The sequence below is a fragment of the Narcine bancroftii genome, chromosome 2 (genome assembly GCF_036971445.1).
Source record: "Narcine bancroftii isolate sNarBan1 chromosome 2, sNarBan1.hap1, whole genome shotgun sequence".
Classification (NCBI taxonomy): domain Eukaryota; kingdom Metazoa; phylum Chordata; class Chondrichthyes; order Torpediniformes; family Narcinidae; genus Narcine; species Narcine bancroftii.
The window spans coordinates 199983491-199998061 of NC_091470.1; the positions used below are offsets into that span (position 1 = coordinate 199983491).

General features: G+C 65.2%; 2 protein-coding genes across 3 annotated transcripts in view; one reads left to right on the forward strand and one right to left on the reverse strand.

The window, feature by feature from the left end:
* LOC138754977 (uncharacterized) overlaps positions 1-13852 on the reverse strand; it is a 92078-nt gene extending 78226 nt beyond the window's left edge. The window contains exon 1 of one of the 2 annotated variants that reach the window (XM_069920077.1): positions 13768-13852. The gene's annotated coding sequence lies outside the window, so the exon portion shown is untranslated. Of the gene's footprint in view, positions 1-13762 lie in introns of both variants that reach the window. The other variant, XM_069920075.1, reaches the window with a different exon arrangement.
* Positions 10837-12504, forward strand: LOC138753061 (keratin, type I cytoskeletal 9-like; the record flags this gene model as incomplete). Its single annotated transcript, XM_069915653.1, has 2 exons — positions 10837-10887; positions 11773-12504. Coding segments are annotated over 2 exons (783 nt in total), but the record flags the coding sequence as incomplete, so codon positions are not given.
* Positions 13853-14571: the final 719 nt, after the last annotated feature.

Below are 14571 nucleotides of genomic sequence, written 5' to 3' on the forward strand. Positions count from 1 at the left end.
TTTCTCCGACGAAGAGGTCACAATGGATGCAGTGGATCACTCCCGCATATTCATAAGTGAAATTGATGCTTCATTGGAAGGACTTTTTGGGTCCCGAATGCTGGCGAGGGAGGTGTTGGCGCAAATCTGCCGCTTCCTGAATGAAAGATGCCAAAGGAGCGATTAGTGGAAAGGGATGACTGGACAAGGGAGTCATGGATGGAGTGGCCCCCACGTAAGGTGGAGAGGGCAAGATGTGTTGGGCGGTGGGAAAATGTGGTAGGTGATGCAAATTGTAGATAATATGCTGGATGCAGAGGCTGGCAGAGTGATAGGTGAGGACAAAGGAAATTCTGTTTTTCTTGCACCTGGGGGCAGAGGGGCCAGGGCAGATGTGCAGGAAATGGAGATGACAATAAGAGCTGAATTGATTGTGGTAGAGGGGAAGCCATGTCTTTTGAAGGAGGAGGACATCTTGAACAATCTAGAAGACCTCATCTTGAGATCAAACACGATGGAGACGAAGGAATCGAGAGGAAGGAATAGAATCCTGACAGGAGACTGGGAGTGAAGATGTGTAGTCAAGGTAGTTGTGAAAATTGGTTGGTTTGTAAAAAAAAAAAATCTGTAGAAAGATGGAATCAGAGGTCAAGGGTGGGGGGGGGAAAGTGTTGCTGGAGATGAACCAAGTTAATTTGAGGACAGGGTGGAAGTTCGCAGCAAAGTGAACAAAGTTGACGAGCTCATCACGGATGCATGAGGCAGCACTAATGTAGTCATCAGTATAGCGGAGGAAGAGTTGAAGAGACTTGCCTGAGTAGGCTTGCAGTATGGATTGCTTCACGTAGCCAACAAAAAGACAGGCATAGCTGGGACCCATGCGAGTACCCATGGCTAATTCTTTAACAAAGTGGATGAGTCAAAGGAGGTTATTGAGGGTGAGCACAAGTTCTACCAGGCAGAGGAGGGTGGTGGTGAAGGGTGACTGGTTAGACCTCTTGTCGAGAAAGAAACAAAGGGCTTTGGGTCCTTCTTAATGGGGTATGGAGGTGGTCAAATTTGGATCTGGCTGTAATTAATGGTGGGGTCCATCAGAGGGCACTTGCATCATTAAGCACACGCTTTGTTCTCGCTGCTGCCATCAGGAAGGAGGTCTCGATGCCACAAGACTCACCCCACCAGGTTCAGGAACAGCTGCTCCCCCTCCACCATCAGACTCCTCCACAACAAACTCAATCAGGGACTCATTTAAGGACTCTTACTTGTGCACTTTATTGATTTTTTTAATTCTCTGCATTGCAGTTTGTTTACATTCATTATCTGTTCACAGTTATTTGTTTACATGTATATGCTGTGTACGTTTGTTCACACTACCAATAAGTCAATTTTATTGTCATCTGATTGAACAAGTATGACCCACCAAGACAGCATTCTCCAGTCCTTGGTGCAAAACACATAGACACAACGCATATAGAGACAGACAATACATGTGCAGGACAAGTACTATAGCCATAATAAATAAATAAGTGGTAATTCTGCCTCATCTGCAGAAAAAAGAATCCCAGAGTTGTATGTGATGTCAAGCATATATGTTCTGTGACAACAATCCTGAAGTTGGCAAAATCCCCATTCTGAAGAAGAAAATGAAAAGAATAATATTGAGGGTGTAAAAGGTATTGACAATCAGAGACTACTTCATGAGGAGTTTGAGGAGATTCAGAAAGTCGCCAAAGACTCTTCCAAACATCCACAGGTGTACCGTGGAGACCATTCTGACTGTGCATCATCTGGTATGGAGGAGCCAATGCACAGGACGGGATGGGAAAGGATGACAGGGAGCCATGAACTCGGCCAGCGCCATCACAGGCACCAGCCTCCACTCCGTCGAGGACATCTACAAGAGGTGGTGTCTCAGGAAAGCAGCCTCTATCCTCAAGGACCCTCACCACCATGCTACCATTGGGAAGGAGGTACAGGAGCCTGAAGTCGAGGACCCAGCGGTACAAGGACCGTTTCCCCATCTCCATCAAATTTCTGAACGGACAATGAACCACAGACACTGCCTCACTTTCTTTTCTTTTTGGACAAATTTATTTATTTTTAAAAATTATTTTTTAAAAATTTATAGCAATATTTGCTCCTGTAATGCAAAACAACAAATTTTGTGACATGTTTATGACAATAAATTCTGACTCTGAGGTAATTAATGAATCACTGAAAGTTAACATGTAAGTGCAACAGTCAAGTTAAGTTTATTGTCATCTGACAACCTGACAAAACAGTGTGTTCTCTGGTCCTCGGTGCAAAACATGCAGACACAGAACCAGACATAACACATACAGACACACAAAACATATGCAGGACAAGTATTCATATGTACAAATAAAGTTTCATGAATTTGAGAGTCTCGGAGGGTCAGTGTGAGCAGTTCCTTGGTCGTTCAGCATTCTCACTGCCCATGGAAAGCTGTTCCTCAGCCTGGTGGTGCTGGCTCTGATCCTCCTGGATCCAACAAGGGGTCCTCAATGATTTTGCGTGCTCTCTTTAGACAACAATTCCAGCAGATCATGTTGATTTGGTGGTGGGGGGCGGTGGGGAGACTCCAGTGATTCTCTCTGCCTCTCTTATGGTCAACGTAAGAAAGCCCAAAGCTCGGTTAAAGAGGGAGTTCTTAAGTTTAAAGAGAAAGTCTGAGAGGATAAGGATGGGAATTCCTGGGGCCAGGTGGCACATTGGAAGTTGTGGGGTTAACCAAGAGGTGAAAACTGGAGCTCGGCAGAACAGAGAAATCAAAAGAAACTAGGTAGAGGGAAGACCATGAAAGGGTTTTGTGGACAAGGCTGGGAAGCAATAATCATATCTGGAGGTAATCAAAGCAGAGGTGAGTTTTCGCAGTTGGGTTGAGGCAGGAGAATCAGAACTTACTGCCGTTGATGTGTCACGAGATTTGCTGTTTTGCGGCAACATCACAGGACAAATATTGCTGTAAATTACACTTCAAAAATAAACAAATAGGAGAAAGTGAGGCCGTGTCTGAGGTTCATTGTCCATTCAGGAATCTGACGACAGTGGGGAAGAAGCTGTCCTTGCGCGCGCCACTGGGTGCTCGTCTTCAACCTCCTGTACCTGCTGGTAGCAGCGTGAAGAGGGCATGAGGCCTGGGTGGTGGGGGTCCTTGAGGACAGAGGCTGCTTTCTTAAGACAAACCCCTCCTACATGTCCTGACGGGGTGAACTCTGGTGCCCGTGATGTTGCAGGCTGAGTTAACAACCCTCTGGAGATTTTTCCCTGAAATGGGCATTGGCACCTCCCTACCCGACAGTGATGCAACCAGGTGGAGTCCATTGATGACACAAGCTTAGAAATAGCCAGTCTTAATGATAGCACGGACACATGGTCTGAAGGTGAACTCAGGGTCAAATATAACACCAAGTCTGCAAAATTTCAGATACACGCACTGAGAGCTTTTGTAAAGGTAAAAGGTTCCATTATTGCCAATGTACAAGTATCACATGAAATTCTTTAACTTTTGTCTACCATAAGGCAGACAGAGAGTCCAGCGCCCCTCACAGAAACCTACAGCAACCTGGTGTTCCCAGGCGGTCTCCCCTCTGAGTACTGGCCAGCCCTGAGCCTGCTTAGCTTCTAAGATCGGACAATCACATGCGTATTCAGGCTATTAAGCTTCTATCAGGCTATTAGGCTTCTATCTTTGTCTTTGGAATTCCTTAACTGTAGAAATATCTCCTTCTCTAGATTTGGACAATGGATAAAGAAAATCTGGGAGCTACCGCAGTCCATGAACAGACTGACACAGAAACTGACATTGTAAACATACATCAATGACCCAAGAAGAGAGATTTGAACAACAATCAAAATTAGGCGCACTAATTCCTTAGTGAAACATGAAAGTCTACAGATGCTGGGAAGTAGTAAAAAACACACAGAAATGCCGGAGGAACTCAGCTGGTCTCACAGCGTCCATAGGAGGTAAAGATATATTACCAACATTTCAGGCATGAGCAGAGAACAGGGTGTAAGATGTAAGAGAATGAATTGAGGACGGGGTGGAGTCCAGACCAACTAATTAGCTATGATAAGAAAGAAGATTTTCAGTCTATGAAAGGAGACAGAGGGAAAGTGAGAGGGAGAGGGGAAGAGAGAGACAGACAGATAGAAGACACTTTCAGGTAGACCAAACACTCGTTTGTAAAGGGGGAGGTTCTTTGCCCTTACACCTAAAGATGTACCTTCCTGAATGCGCTGTGGTTGGCTGCAAGGTGCCAATACCAACCCTTCTCGGGGAAGAATAATCGGCAGAGCGCTGCGCTCCGCCACCTGAATGTATAGCTACTGTGGGGAAGAATAATCGGCAGAGCGCTGCACTCCGCCTTCTGAATGTATAGCTACTGCAAGCAGCTGGTTAGGGGAGGACTGATGACGCCGTCAGCCCATAGGGGAGAACTGATGACGCCGTCAGCCCATGTCCCATCTCCCCACTCACCCCTCTCCCTCCAAGGCAGAGGCGGCAGGGCAGCATGAGCCTTCGGGGCACGGAAGCTGTCAGCAGAGGCCGGCAGGGCAGCAGGGGCCGGCGGGAGCCGTCAGAGGGTGGCCAGTGCAGGCTGTGAGAGTCACGCGGGTCGCTTTGGCCTTTGGGGCCACACTCTGCAGTTCAAAATACGGCACAGCATAGGCCATCTTCCCTACCCATAATCCCCCATACAGCTGGAACTGTTCTGGGAACCACAGAGCAGTCCCAGCTGCCTGGGGGTTATGGGTAGGGCAGACGGCCATTGCTCTGCCGTGTATTTATGATGAGTGGCACTATGGCACCAGTCGCCCTGCCTCCATCGGATCTGGAGGGAGCTACGAGGCACCTCTCCATATGAATGGGACTCTGGAGTAGCCTTTTAGGACTGCTGACTGAAAGGCAATTTCTTACTTTCCCATTCGCTCCTGTAGCCAGCCTTAAGGCCTAGAGACAAGCGCGGATGGAAAAGATAAAACTTCCCTTTCATAGAGCAGCCCTAAAAGGCTGTTCCAGCGTCTCATTCATGTCGAGCAGTGCCTCGTAGCGCCGTCTGGATCCGATGGAGGTGGGGCAACAGGTGCCGTACAGCCACCCATCATAAATACGCAGCAATGACCCTTTTCCCTACTCATAATCCCCCATGCAGCTGGAACCACTCTGTTTCCCAGAACAGTTCCAACTGCAAGGGAGATTATGGGTAGGGAAGACAGCCATTGCTCTGCCGCGTTTTGAGCCACAGAGAACAGCCCCGAAGGACGAAGTGGCCTGGTGAGGCTGCCACAGCCCGCATCGGCCACCTCTTGACAGCCCCCGCCAGCTGTCCCTGCCGCCTATCGGGGAGAAAACCAAAGCCCCCTGTGGAAAACTCACACAGACACGGAAGAACATTCAAACTCCTTACAGACAGCGCTGGAATCGAACCATGTCCTGATCGATAGCACTGTAAAGGTGTTCCGCTAACTACTATGCCAACCAGAGGGCAGGAGAGAGAGCAAGGGGACCACAGGGGAAGAGGGGGTGGGTTTAACTGAAGTTGCTGTTCATGCCATTTGGTTGGAAGGTACCCAGATGGAAAATGAAGCGATGTTCCTCCAACTTGTGGGTGACCTCAGTCTGGCAGTGCATGAAAACATGCAGAGACATGTCAGCAAGGGAATGGGGTTGGGGATTGAAATAGGTGACCACTGGGAGATCCACACTATTATGGTGGAAACAACTACACTGAGTTCACACATCCACACTTACTCAAACGAATTTGTTACAGGCAGGAATCAGGGTTTAGATTTCCCTTCTCTATTTTTGCCCAACACTATCATTGGGGGTTTCAAACATTAGTTGAAGAAGAGAAATTCATTCAAATTGAAGGGGTTTGATAGACACAGCAAGTATCAGGTAAACTGCACATTCCTGCACAATGAAAATGCCCAGATGGAAATTATCATGCATGAAAACAAAAGCAACAACCCAATCAACGGTTAGACTGGGTTTTGGAGGGAGGGAGGGGCAGAAAAACGATTGGGATCCAGAAAGGGGAGCGAGAGGGGGGGGGGGACGCGCGTGGGAGCGAGAGGGGGGGGGGGACGCGCGTGGAGGGAGGGGGGACGCGCGTGGTGGAGGGAGGGGGACGCGCGTGGAGGGAGGGGGACGCGCGTGGAGGGAGGGGGGACGCGCGTGGAGGGAGGGGGACGCGCGTGGAGGGAGGGGGGACGCGCGTAGGAGGGAGGGGGACGCGCGTGGAGGGGAGGGGGAGGCGCGTGGAGGGAGGGGGGAGGCGCGTGGAGGGAGGGGGAGGCGCGTGGAGGAGAGGGAGGGGGAGGCGCGTGGAGGGAGGGGGAGGCGCGTGGAGGGAGGGGGAGGCGCGTGGAGGGAGGGGGAGGCGCGTGGAGGGAGGGGGAGGCGCGTGGAGGGAGGGGGAGGCGCGTGGAGGGAGGGGGAGGCGCGTGGAGGGAGGGGAGGCGCGTGGAGGGAGGGGGAGGCGCGTGAGGGAGGGGGAGGCGCGTGGAGGGAGGGGAGCTGTGGAGGGAGGGGAGGCGCGTGGAGGGAGGGGGAGGCGCTGGAGGGAGGGGGAGGCGCGTGGAGGGAGGGGGAGGCGCGTGGAGGGAGGGGGAGGCGCGTGGAGGGAGGGGGGAGGCGCGTGGAGGGAGGGGGAGCGCGTGGAGGAGGGGGAGGCGCGTGGAGGAGGGGAGGCGCGTGAGGGAGGGGAGGCGCGTGGAGGGAGGGGGAGGCGCGTGGAGGGAGGGGGAGGCGCGTGGAGGGAGGGGGAGGCGCGTGGAGGGAGGGGGAGGCGCGTGGAGGGAGGGGGAGGCGCGTGGAGGGAGGGGGAGGCGCGTGAGGGAGGGGGAGGCGCGTGGAGGGAGGGGGAGGCGCGTGGAGGGAGGGGGAGGCGCGTGGAGGGAGGGGGAGGCGCGTGGAGGGAGGGGAGGCGCGTGGAGGGAGGGGGAGGCGCGTGGAGGGAGGGGGAGGCGCGTGGAGGGAGGGGAGGCGCGTGGAGGAGGGGGAGGCGCGTGGAGGGAGGGGGAGGCGCGTGGAGGGAGGGGGAGGCGCGTGAGGAGGGGGAGGCGCGTGGAGGGAGGGGAGGCGCGTGGAGGGAGGGGGAGGCGCGTGGAGGGAGGGGGAGGCGCGTGGAGGGAGGGGGAGGCGCGTGGAGGGAGGGGAGGCGCGTGGAGGGAGGGGGAGGCGCGTGGAGGGAGGGGGAGGCGCGTGGAGGGAGGGGGAGGCGCGTGGAGGGAGGGGGAGGCGCGTGGAGGGAGGGGGAGGCGCGTGGAGGGAGGGGGAGGCGCGTGGAGGGAGGGGGAGGCGCGTGGAGGGAGGGGAGGCGCGTGAGGGAGGGGGAGGCGCGTGGAGGGAGGGGGAGGCGCGTGGAGGGAGGGGGAGGCGCGTGGAGGGAGGGGGAGGCGCGTGGAGGGAGGGGGAGGCGCGTGGAGGGAGGGGGAGGCGCGTGGAGGGAGGGGGAGGCGGTGGAGGAGGGGGAGGCGCGTGGAGGGAGGGGGAGGCGCGTGGAGGGAGGGGGGGAGGCGCGTGGAGGGAGGGGGAGGCGCGTGGAGGGAGGGGGAGGCGCGTGGAGGGAGGGGGAGGCGCGTGGAGGGAGGGGAGGCGCGTGGAGGGAGGGGGAGGCGCGTGGAGGGAGGGGGAGGCGCGTGGAGGGAGGGGGAGGCGCGTGGAGGGAGGGGGAGGCGCGTGGAGGGAGGGGGAGGCGCGTGGAGGAGGGGGAGGCGCGTGGAGGGAGGGGGAGGCGCGTGGAGGGAGGGGGAGGCGCGTGGAGGGAGGGGGAGGCGCGTGGAGGGAGGGGGAGGCGCGTGGAGGAGGGGTGGCGCGTGGAGGGAGGGGGGGCGCGCGTGGAGGGAGGGGTGGCGCGTGGAGGGAGGGGGAGCGCGTGGAGGGAGGGGGAGGCGCGTGGAGGGAGGGGGGGCGCGCGTGGAGGGAGGGGGAGGCGCGTGGAGGGAGGGGGGCGCGCGTGGAGGGAGGGGGGGCGCGCGTGGAGGGAGGGGGCGCGCGTGGAGGGAGGGGTGCGCGCGTGGAGGGAGGGGGGCGCGCGTGGAGGGAGGGGGCGCGCGTGGAGGGAGGGGGCGCGCGTGGAGGGAGGGGGGCGCGCGTGGAGGGAGGGGGGCGCGTGGGAGGGAGGGGTGCGCGCGTGGAGGGAGGGGGGCGGCGTGGAGGGAGGGGGCGCGCGTGGAGGGAGGGGGGCGCGCGTGGAGGGAGGGTGGGCGCGCGTGGAGGGAGGGGGCGCGCGTGGAGGGAGGGGGGGCGCGCGTGGAGGGAGGGGGGCGCGCGTGAGGGAGGGGGCGCGCGTGGAGGGAGGGGGGCGCGCGTGGAGGGAGGGGGCGCGCGTGGAGGGAGGGGGGCGCGCGTGGAGGGAGGGGGGCGCGCGTGGAGGGAGGGGGGCGCGCGTGAGGGAGGGGGCGCGCGTTGAGGGAGGGGGCGCGCGTGGAGGGAGGGGGGGCGCGCGTGGAGGGAGGGGGGCGCGCGTGGAGGGAGGGGGGCGCGCGTGGAGGGAGGGGGGCGCGCGTGGAGGGAGGGGGCGCGCGTGGAGGGAGGGGGCGCAGTGGAGGGAGGGGGCGCGCGTGGAGGGAGGGAGGGCGCGCGTGGAGGGAGGGGGGCGCGCGTGGAGGGAGGGGGGCGCGCGTGGAGGGAGGGGGGCGCGCGGGAGGAGGGGGGCGCGCGTGGAGGGAGGGGGTGCGCGCGTGGAGGGAGGGGGGCGCGCGTGGAGGGAGGGGGGCGCGCCGTGGGAGGGAGGGGGGCGCGCGTGGAGGGAGGGGGGCGCGCGTGGAGGGAAGGGGGGCGCGCGTGAGGGAGGGGGGCGCGCGTGGAGGGAGGGGGGCGCGCGTGGAGGAGGGGGGCGCGCGTGGAGGGAGGGGGGCGCGCGTGGAGGGAGGGGGGGCGCGCGTGGAGGGAGGGGGGCGCGCGTGGAGGAGGGGGGCGCGCGTGGAGGGAGGGGGGCGCGCGTGGAGGGAGGGGGGGCGCGCGTGAGGGAGGGGGCGCGCGTGGAGGGAGGGGGGCGCGCGTGGAGGGGAGGGGGGCGCGCGTGGAGGGAGGGGGGCGCGCGTGGAGGGAGGGGGCGCGCGTGGAGGGAGGGGGGCGCGCGTGGAGGGAGGGGGGCGCGCGCGTGGAGGGAGGGGGGCGCGCGTGGAGGGAGGGGGGCGCGCGTGGAGGGAGGGGGGCGCGCGTGGAGGGAGGGGGGGCTGCGCGTGGAGGGAGGGGAGGGCGCGCGTGGAGGGAGGGCGGAGAGCCGCGTGGAGGGAGGGGGGCGCGCGTGGAGGGAGGGGGGGCGCGCGTGGAGGGAGGGGGGCGCAGCGTGGAGGGAGGGGGGGCGCGCGTGGAGGGAGGGGGGCGCGCGTGGAGGGAGGGGGGCGCGCGTGGAGGGAGGGTGGGCGCGCGTGGAGGGAGGGGGGCGCGGTGGAGGGAGGGGGTGCGCGCGTGGAGGGAGGGGGCGCGCGTGGAGGGAGGGGGGCGCGCGTGGAGGGAGGGGGCGCGCGTGGAGGGAGGGGGGCGCGCGTGGAGGGAGGGGGGGCGCGCGTGGAGGGAGGGGGGGCGCGCGTGGAGGGAGGGGGGCGCGCGTGGAGGGAGGGGGGCGCGCGTGGAGGGAGGGGGGCGCGCGTGGAGGGAGGGGGGCGCGCGTGGAGGGAGGAGGGGGCGCGCGTGGAGGGAGGGGGCGCGCGTGAGGGAGGGGGGCGCGCGTGGAGGGAGGGGGGCGCGCGTGAGAGGGAGGGGGGCGCGCGTGGAGGGAGGGGGGCGCGCGGGAGGGAGGGGGGCGCCGGGGAGCGATGCCGGGGAGCGCGGGGGCGCCGGGGAGCGCGGGGGGCGCGGGGGGCCGCCGGGGGGGCGGCGGGGGGCGCGGGGGGCGCCGGGGGGGCGCGGGGGCGCCGGGGAGCGAGGGGGCGCCGGGGAGCGAGGGGGCGTCCGGGTGAGCGAGGGGGGCGCCGGGGAGCGAGGGGGGCGCCGGGGCGCTGGGAGCGAGGGGGGCGCTGGGGAGCGAGGGGGCGCGGGAGCGAGGGGGGCGCTGGGGAGCGAGGGGGGCGGCTGGGGAGCGAGGGGGGCGCTGGGAGCGAGGGGGGCGCTGGGGAGCGAGGGGGGCGCTGGGGAGCGAGGGGGGCGCTGGGGAGCGAGGGGGGCGCTGGGGAGCGAGGGGGGGCGCTGGGGAGCGAGGGGGGCGCTGGGGAGCGAGGGGGGCTGCTGGGGAGCGAGGGGGGCGCTGGGGAGCGAGGGGGGCGCTGGGGAGCGAGGGGGGGCGCTGGGGAGCGAGGGGGGGCGCTGGGGAGCGAGGGGGGCGCTGGGGAGCGAGGGGGGCGCTGGGGAGCGAGGGGGGCGCTGGGGAGCGAGGGGGGCGCTGGGGAGCGGAGGGGGGGCGCTGGGGAGCGAGGAGGGGGGCGCTGGGGAGCGAGGGGGGCGCTGGGGAGCGAGGGGGGCGCTGGGGAGGCGAGGGGGGCGCTGGGGAGCGAGGGGGGCGCTGGGGAGCGAGGGGGGCGCTGGGGAGCGAGGGGGGCGCTGGGGAGCGAGGGGGGCGCTGGGGAGCGAGGGGGGCGCTGGGGAGCGAGGGGGGCGCTGGGGAGCGAGGGGGGGCGCTGGGGAGCGAGGGGGGCGCTGGGGAGCGAGGGGGGCGCTGGGGAGCGAGGGGGGCGCTGGGGAGCGAGGGGGCGCTGGGGAGCGAGGGGGGCGCTGGGGAGCGAGGGGGGCGCTGGGGAGCGAGGGGGGGCGCTGGGGAGCGAGGGGGCGCTGGGGAGCGAGGGGGGCGCTGGGGAGCGAGGGGGGCGCTGGGGAGCGAGGGGGGCGCTGGGAGCGAGGGGGGCGCTGGGGAGCGAGGGGGGCGCTGGGGAGCGAGGGGGGCGCTGGGGAGCGAGGGGGGCGCTGGGGAGCGAGGGGGGGCGCTGGGGAGCGAGGGGGGCGCTGGGGAGCGAGGGGGGCGCTGGGGAGCGAGGGGGGCGCTGGGGAGCGAGGGGGGCGCTGGGGAGCGAGGGGGCGCTGGGGAGCGAGGGGGGCGCTGTGGAGCGAGGGGGCGCTGGGGAGCGAGGGGGGCGCTGGGAGCGAGGGGGGCGCTGGGGAGCGAGGGGGGCGCTGGGGAGCGAGGGGGGCGCTGGGAGCGAGGGGGCGCTGGGGAGCGAGGGGGGGCGCTGGGGAGCGAGGGGGGCGCTTGGGAGCGAGGGGGGCGCTGGGGAGCGAGGGGGGCGCTGGGGAGCGAGGGGGGCGCTGGGGAGCGAGGGGGGCGCTGGGGAGCGAGGGGGGCGCTGGGGAGCGAGGGGGGCGCTGGGGAGCGAGGGGGGCGCTGGGGAGCGAGGGGGGCGCTGGGGAGCGAGGGGGGCGCTGGGGAGCGAGGGGGGCGCTGGGGAGCGAGGGGGCGCTGGGGAGCGAGGGGGGCGAGGGGGGCGCTGGGGAGCGAGGGGGGCGCTGGGGAGCGAGGGGGGCGCTGGGAGCGAGGGGGCGCTGGGGGAGCGAGGGGGCGCTGGGGAGCGAGGGGGGCGCTGGGGAGCGAGGGGGGGCGCTGGGTAGCGAGGGGGGCGCTGGGGAGCGAGGGGGGCGCTGGGGAGCGAGGGGGGCGCTGGGGAGCGAGGGGGGGCGCTGGGGAGCGAGGGGGGCGCTGGGGAGCGAGGGGGGCGCTGGGAGCGCTGGGGAGCGAGGGGGGCGCTGGGGAGCGAGGGGGGCGCTGGGGAGCGAGGGGGGGCGCTGGGGAGCGAGGGGGGCGCTGGGGAGCGAGGGGGGCGCTGGGGAGCGAGGGGGGCGCTGGGGAGCGAGGGGGGCGCTGGGGAGCGAGGGGGGGCGCTGGGGAGCGAGGGGGGCGCTGGGGAGCGAGGGGGGCGGCTGGGAGCGAGGGGGCGCTGGGGAGCGAGGGGGGCGCTGGGGAGCGAGGGGGGCGCTGGGGAGCGAGGGGGGCGCTGGGGAGCGAGGGGTACCGGGGGGAGGGGGGGTACCGGGGGGAGGATGGTTTGGGGCCGGGGGGGAGGATGTTTGGGGCCGGGGGGAGGATGTTTGGGGCCGGGGGGGAGGATGGTTGGGGTGGGGGGGGGGCCGGGGGGGGGCGAGGATGTTTGGGGGCCGGGGGGGAGGATGTTTGGGGCCGGGGGGGAGGATGTTTGGGGCCGGGGGGGAGGATGTTTGGGGCCGGGGGGGGAGGATGTTTGGGGCCGGGGGGGAGGATGTTTGGGGCCGGGGGGGAGGATGTTTGGGGCCGGGGGGAGGAGGTTGGCGTTGGAGGAAGTTGGGCGGGGGAGATGTTTGGGCCGGGGGGAGAGGATGTTTGGGCCGGGGGTGGATTTTGGGGGCCGGGGGGGAGGATGTTTGGGGCCGGGGGGAGGTGTTTGGGGCCGGGGGGAGGATGTTTGGGGCCGGGGGGGGGAGGATGTTTGGGGCCGGGGGGGAGGATGTTTGGGGCCGGGGGGGAGGATGTTTGGGGCCGGGGGGGAGGATGTTTGGGGCCGGGGGGGAGGATGTTTGGGGCCGGGGGGGAGGATGTTTGGGGCCGGGCGGGGAGGATGTATGGGGCCGGGGGGGAGGATGTTTAGGGCCGGGGGGGAGGATGTTTGGGGCCGGGGGGGAGGATGTTGATGTTTTGGGGCCGGGGGGGAGGCTGTTTGGGGCCGGGAGGGGGGGAGGATGTTTGGGGCCTGGGGGGGGAGGATGTTTGGGGCCTAGGGAGGATGTTTGGGGCCTGGGGGGGGAGGATGTTTGGGGCCTGGGGGGGAGGATGTTTTGGGCCGGGGGGGGGGAGTTGTTTGGGGCTGGGGGGAGATGTTTGGGGCTGGGGGAGATGTTTGGGGCTGGGGGGAGATGTTTGGGGCTGGGGGGAGATGTTTGGGGCTGGGGGGAGATGTTTGGGGCTGGGGGGAGATGTTTGGGGCTGGGGGGAGGTTTGGGGCTGGGGGGAGATGTTTGGGGCAGGGGGGAGATGTTTGGGGCTGGGTGGAGATGTTTGGGGCTGGGGGGAGATGTTTGGGGCTGGGGGAGATGTTTGGGGCTGGGGGAGATGTTTGGGGCTGGGGGAGATGTTTGGGGCTGGGGGGAGATGTTTGGGGCTGGGGGGAGATGTTTGGGGCTGGGGGAGATGTTTGGGGCCGGGGGGGGAGTTGTTTGGGGCTGGGGGGAGATGTTTGGGGCTGGGGGGAGATGTTTGGGGCTGGGGGGATATGTTTGGGGCTGGGGGGAGATGTTTGGGGCTGGGGGAGATGTTTGGGGCTGGGGGGAGATGTTTGGGGCTGGGGGGAGATGTTTGGGGCTGGGGGGAGATGTTTGGGGCTGGGGGGAGATGTTTGGGGCTGGGTGGAGATGTTTGGGCTGGGTGGAGATGTTTGGGGCTGGGGGGAGATGTTTGGGGCTGGGGGTAGATGTTTGGGGCTGGGGGAGATGTTTGGGGCTGGGGGAGATGTTTGGGGCTGGGGGGAGATGTTTGGGGCTGGGGGGAGATGTTTGGGGCTGGGGGGAGGATGTTTGGGCTGGGGGAGATGTTTGGGGCTGGGGGGAGATGTTTGGGGCTGGGGGAGATGTTTGGGGCTGGGGGGGAGGTTGTTTGGGACCGGGAACGTGGTGTGTTTGGACCAGGGGTGCCGCTGTGTCCTACTTCCCGGACTCCGACAACCCCCAGCCCCGTCCGGCGCCGCGGGCCTTTCTTGCCCAACCGGCCCAGCCCCCGCAGACCCTCCTTGCCGAGCCCTCGCCCGGTCTCCCGACTCACCCTCCGCGGGCCCTCCCTTCCCCACTCGGTTCGGGCTCCATAGCCCCCCCCCCTCCATTTGGCCTCTACGGAGTCGCCCTACCCTCACTCACCTCACCGTCATGGCTCCTCACTCTCTCCCTCTCCGGTCCCTCAGCCCCGTCGCGCTCCTCCTTACGTCAGCCGCGCGTCCGGACGCCCTGCCTCGGACGTCATGACGTTGCCCCCCGCGCGCGCGAGACCCCTGGCGGCTCGCGGGGTTTCGAACTCACCTGCTGCTGTGTGCACGCGTCGACCAGGAGAGGCGGGTGTCGCACACGCCAGAGACGAGCGCGCCCCCACGGGGTTGGCTGCACCTTCCACAGTTTGCGCTCGCGCTTGCTTCGCCTGTGTGCACGCGCCCGATGGTCACGGGTGATGTGCACGCACCCCACGGTGACGGGGTTATGTGGTTCCCTGTGGGGCCAAAGGGTTCCGTTTGTGGTGGGCGATGGGGGAGGGTCACGTGACGGTTCCGTCTGGCTCACTATGGTACCATGGAGTGCCATTTCACCTCTCCGTGTCGAACCAAGTGGGGCTATGAGGGAACACATGACCTCAATCTGGAACCCTGAGCGAGTTTGGTGGTCACGTGACCTCTCCTCTGGAATAGGTGGGATTATGACGGGTCACATGACCTCTCCATTGGAAACAGGGAGCTTGGTGGTCATGTAACCTCTCTATCTGGAACAGGTGGGAAATGTGGAGGTCCTCTCTGCCTGGAACATGGAGGGTCACACCATGTCTCCGTCTGGAACCCAGCGGTGGGAGCAAGGAGGGTCACGCTTCGTCTCCATCAGCGGTGGGAGCATGGAGGTTCTTGTTGACCTCTCTGGAACTTATTTGGAAGTTGCAATGCCCTTCAGTCAAGTTTGGACTCTGT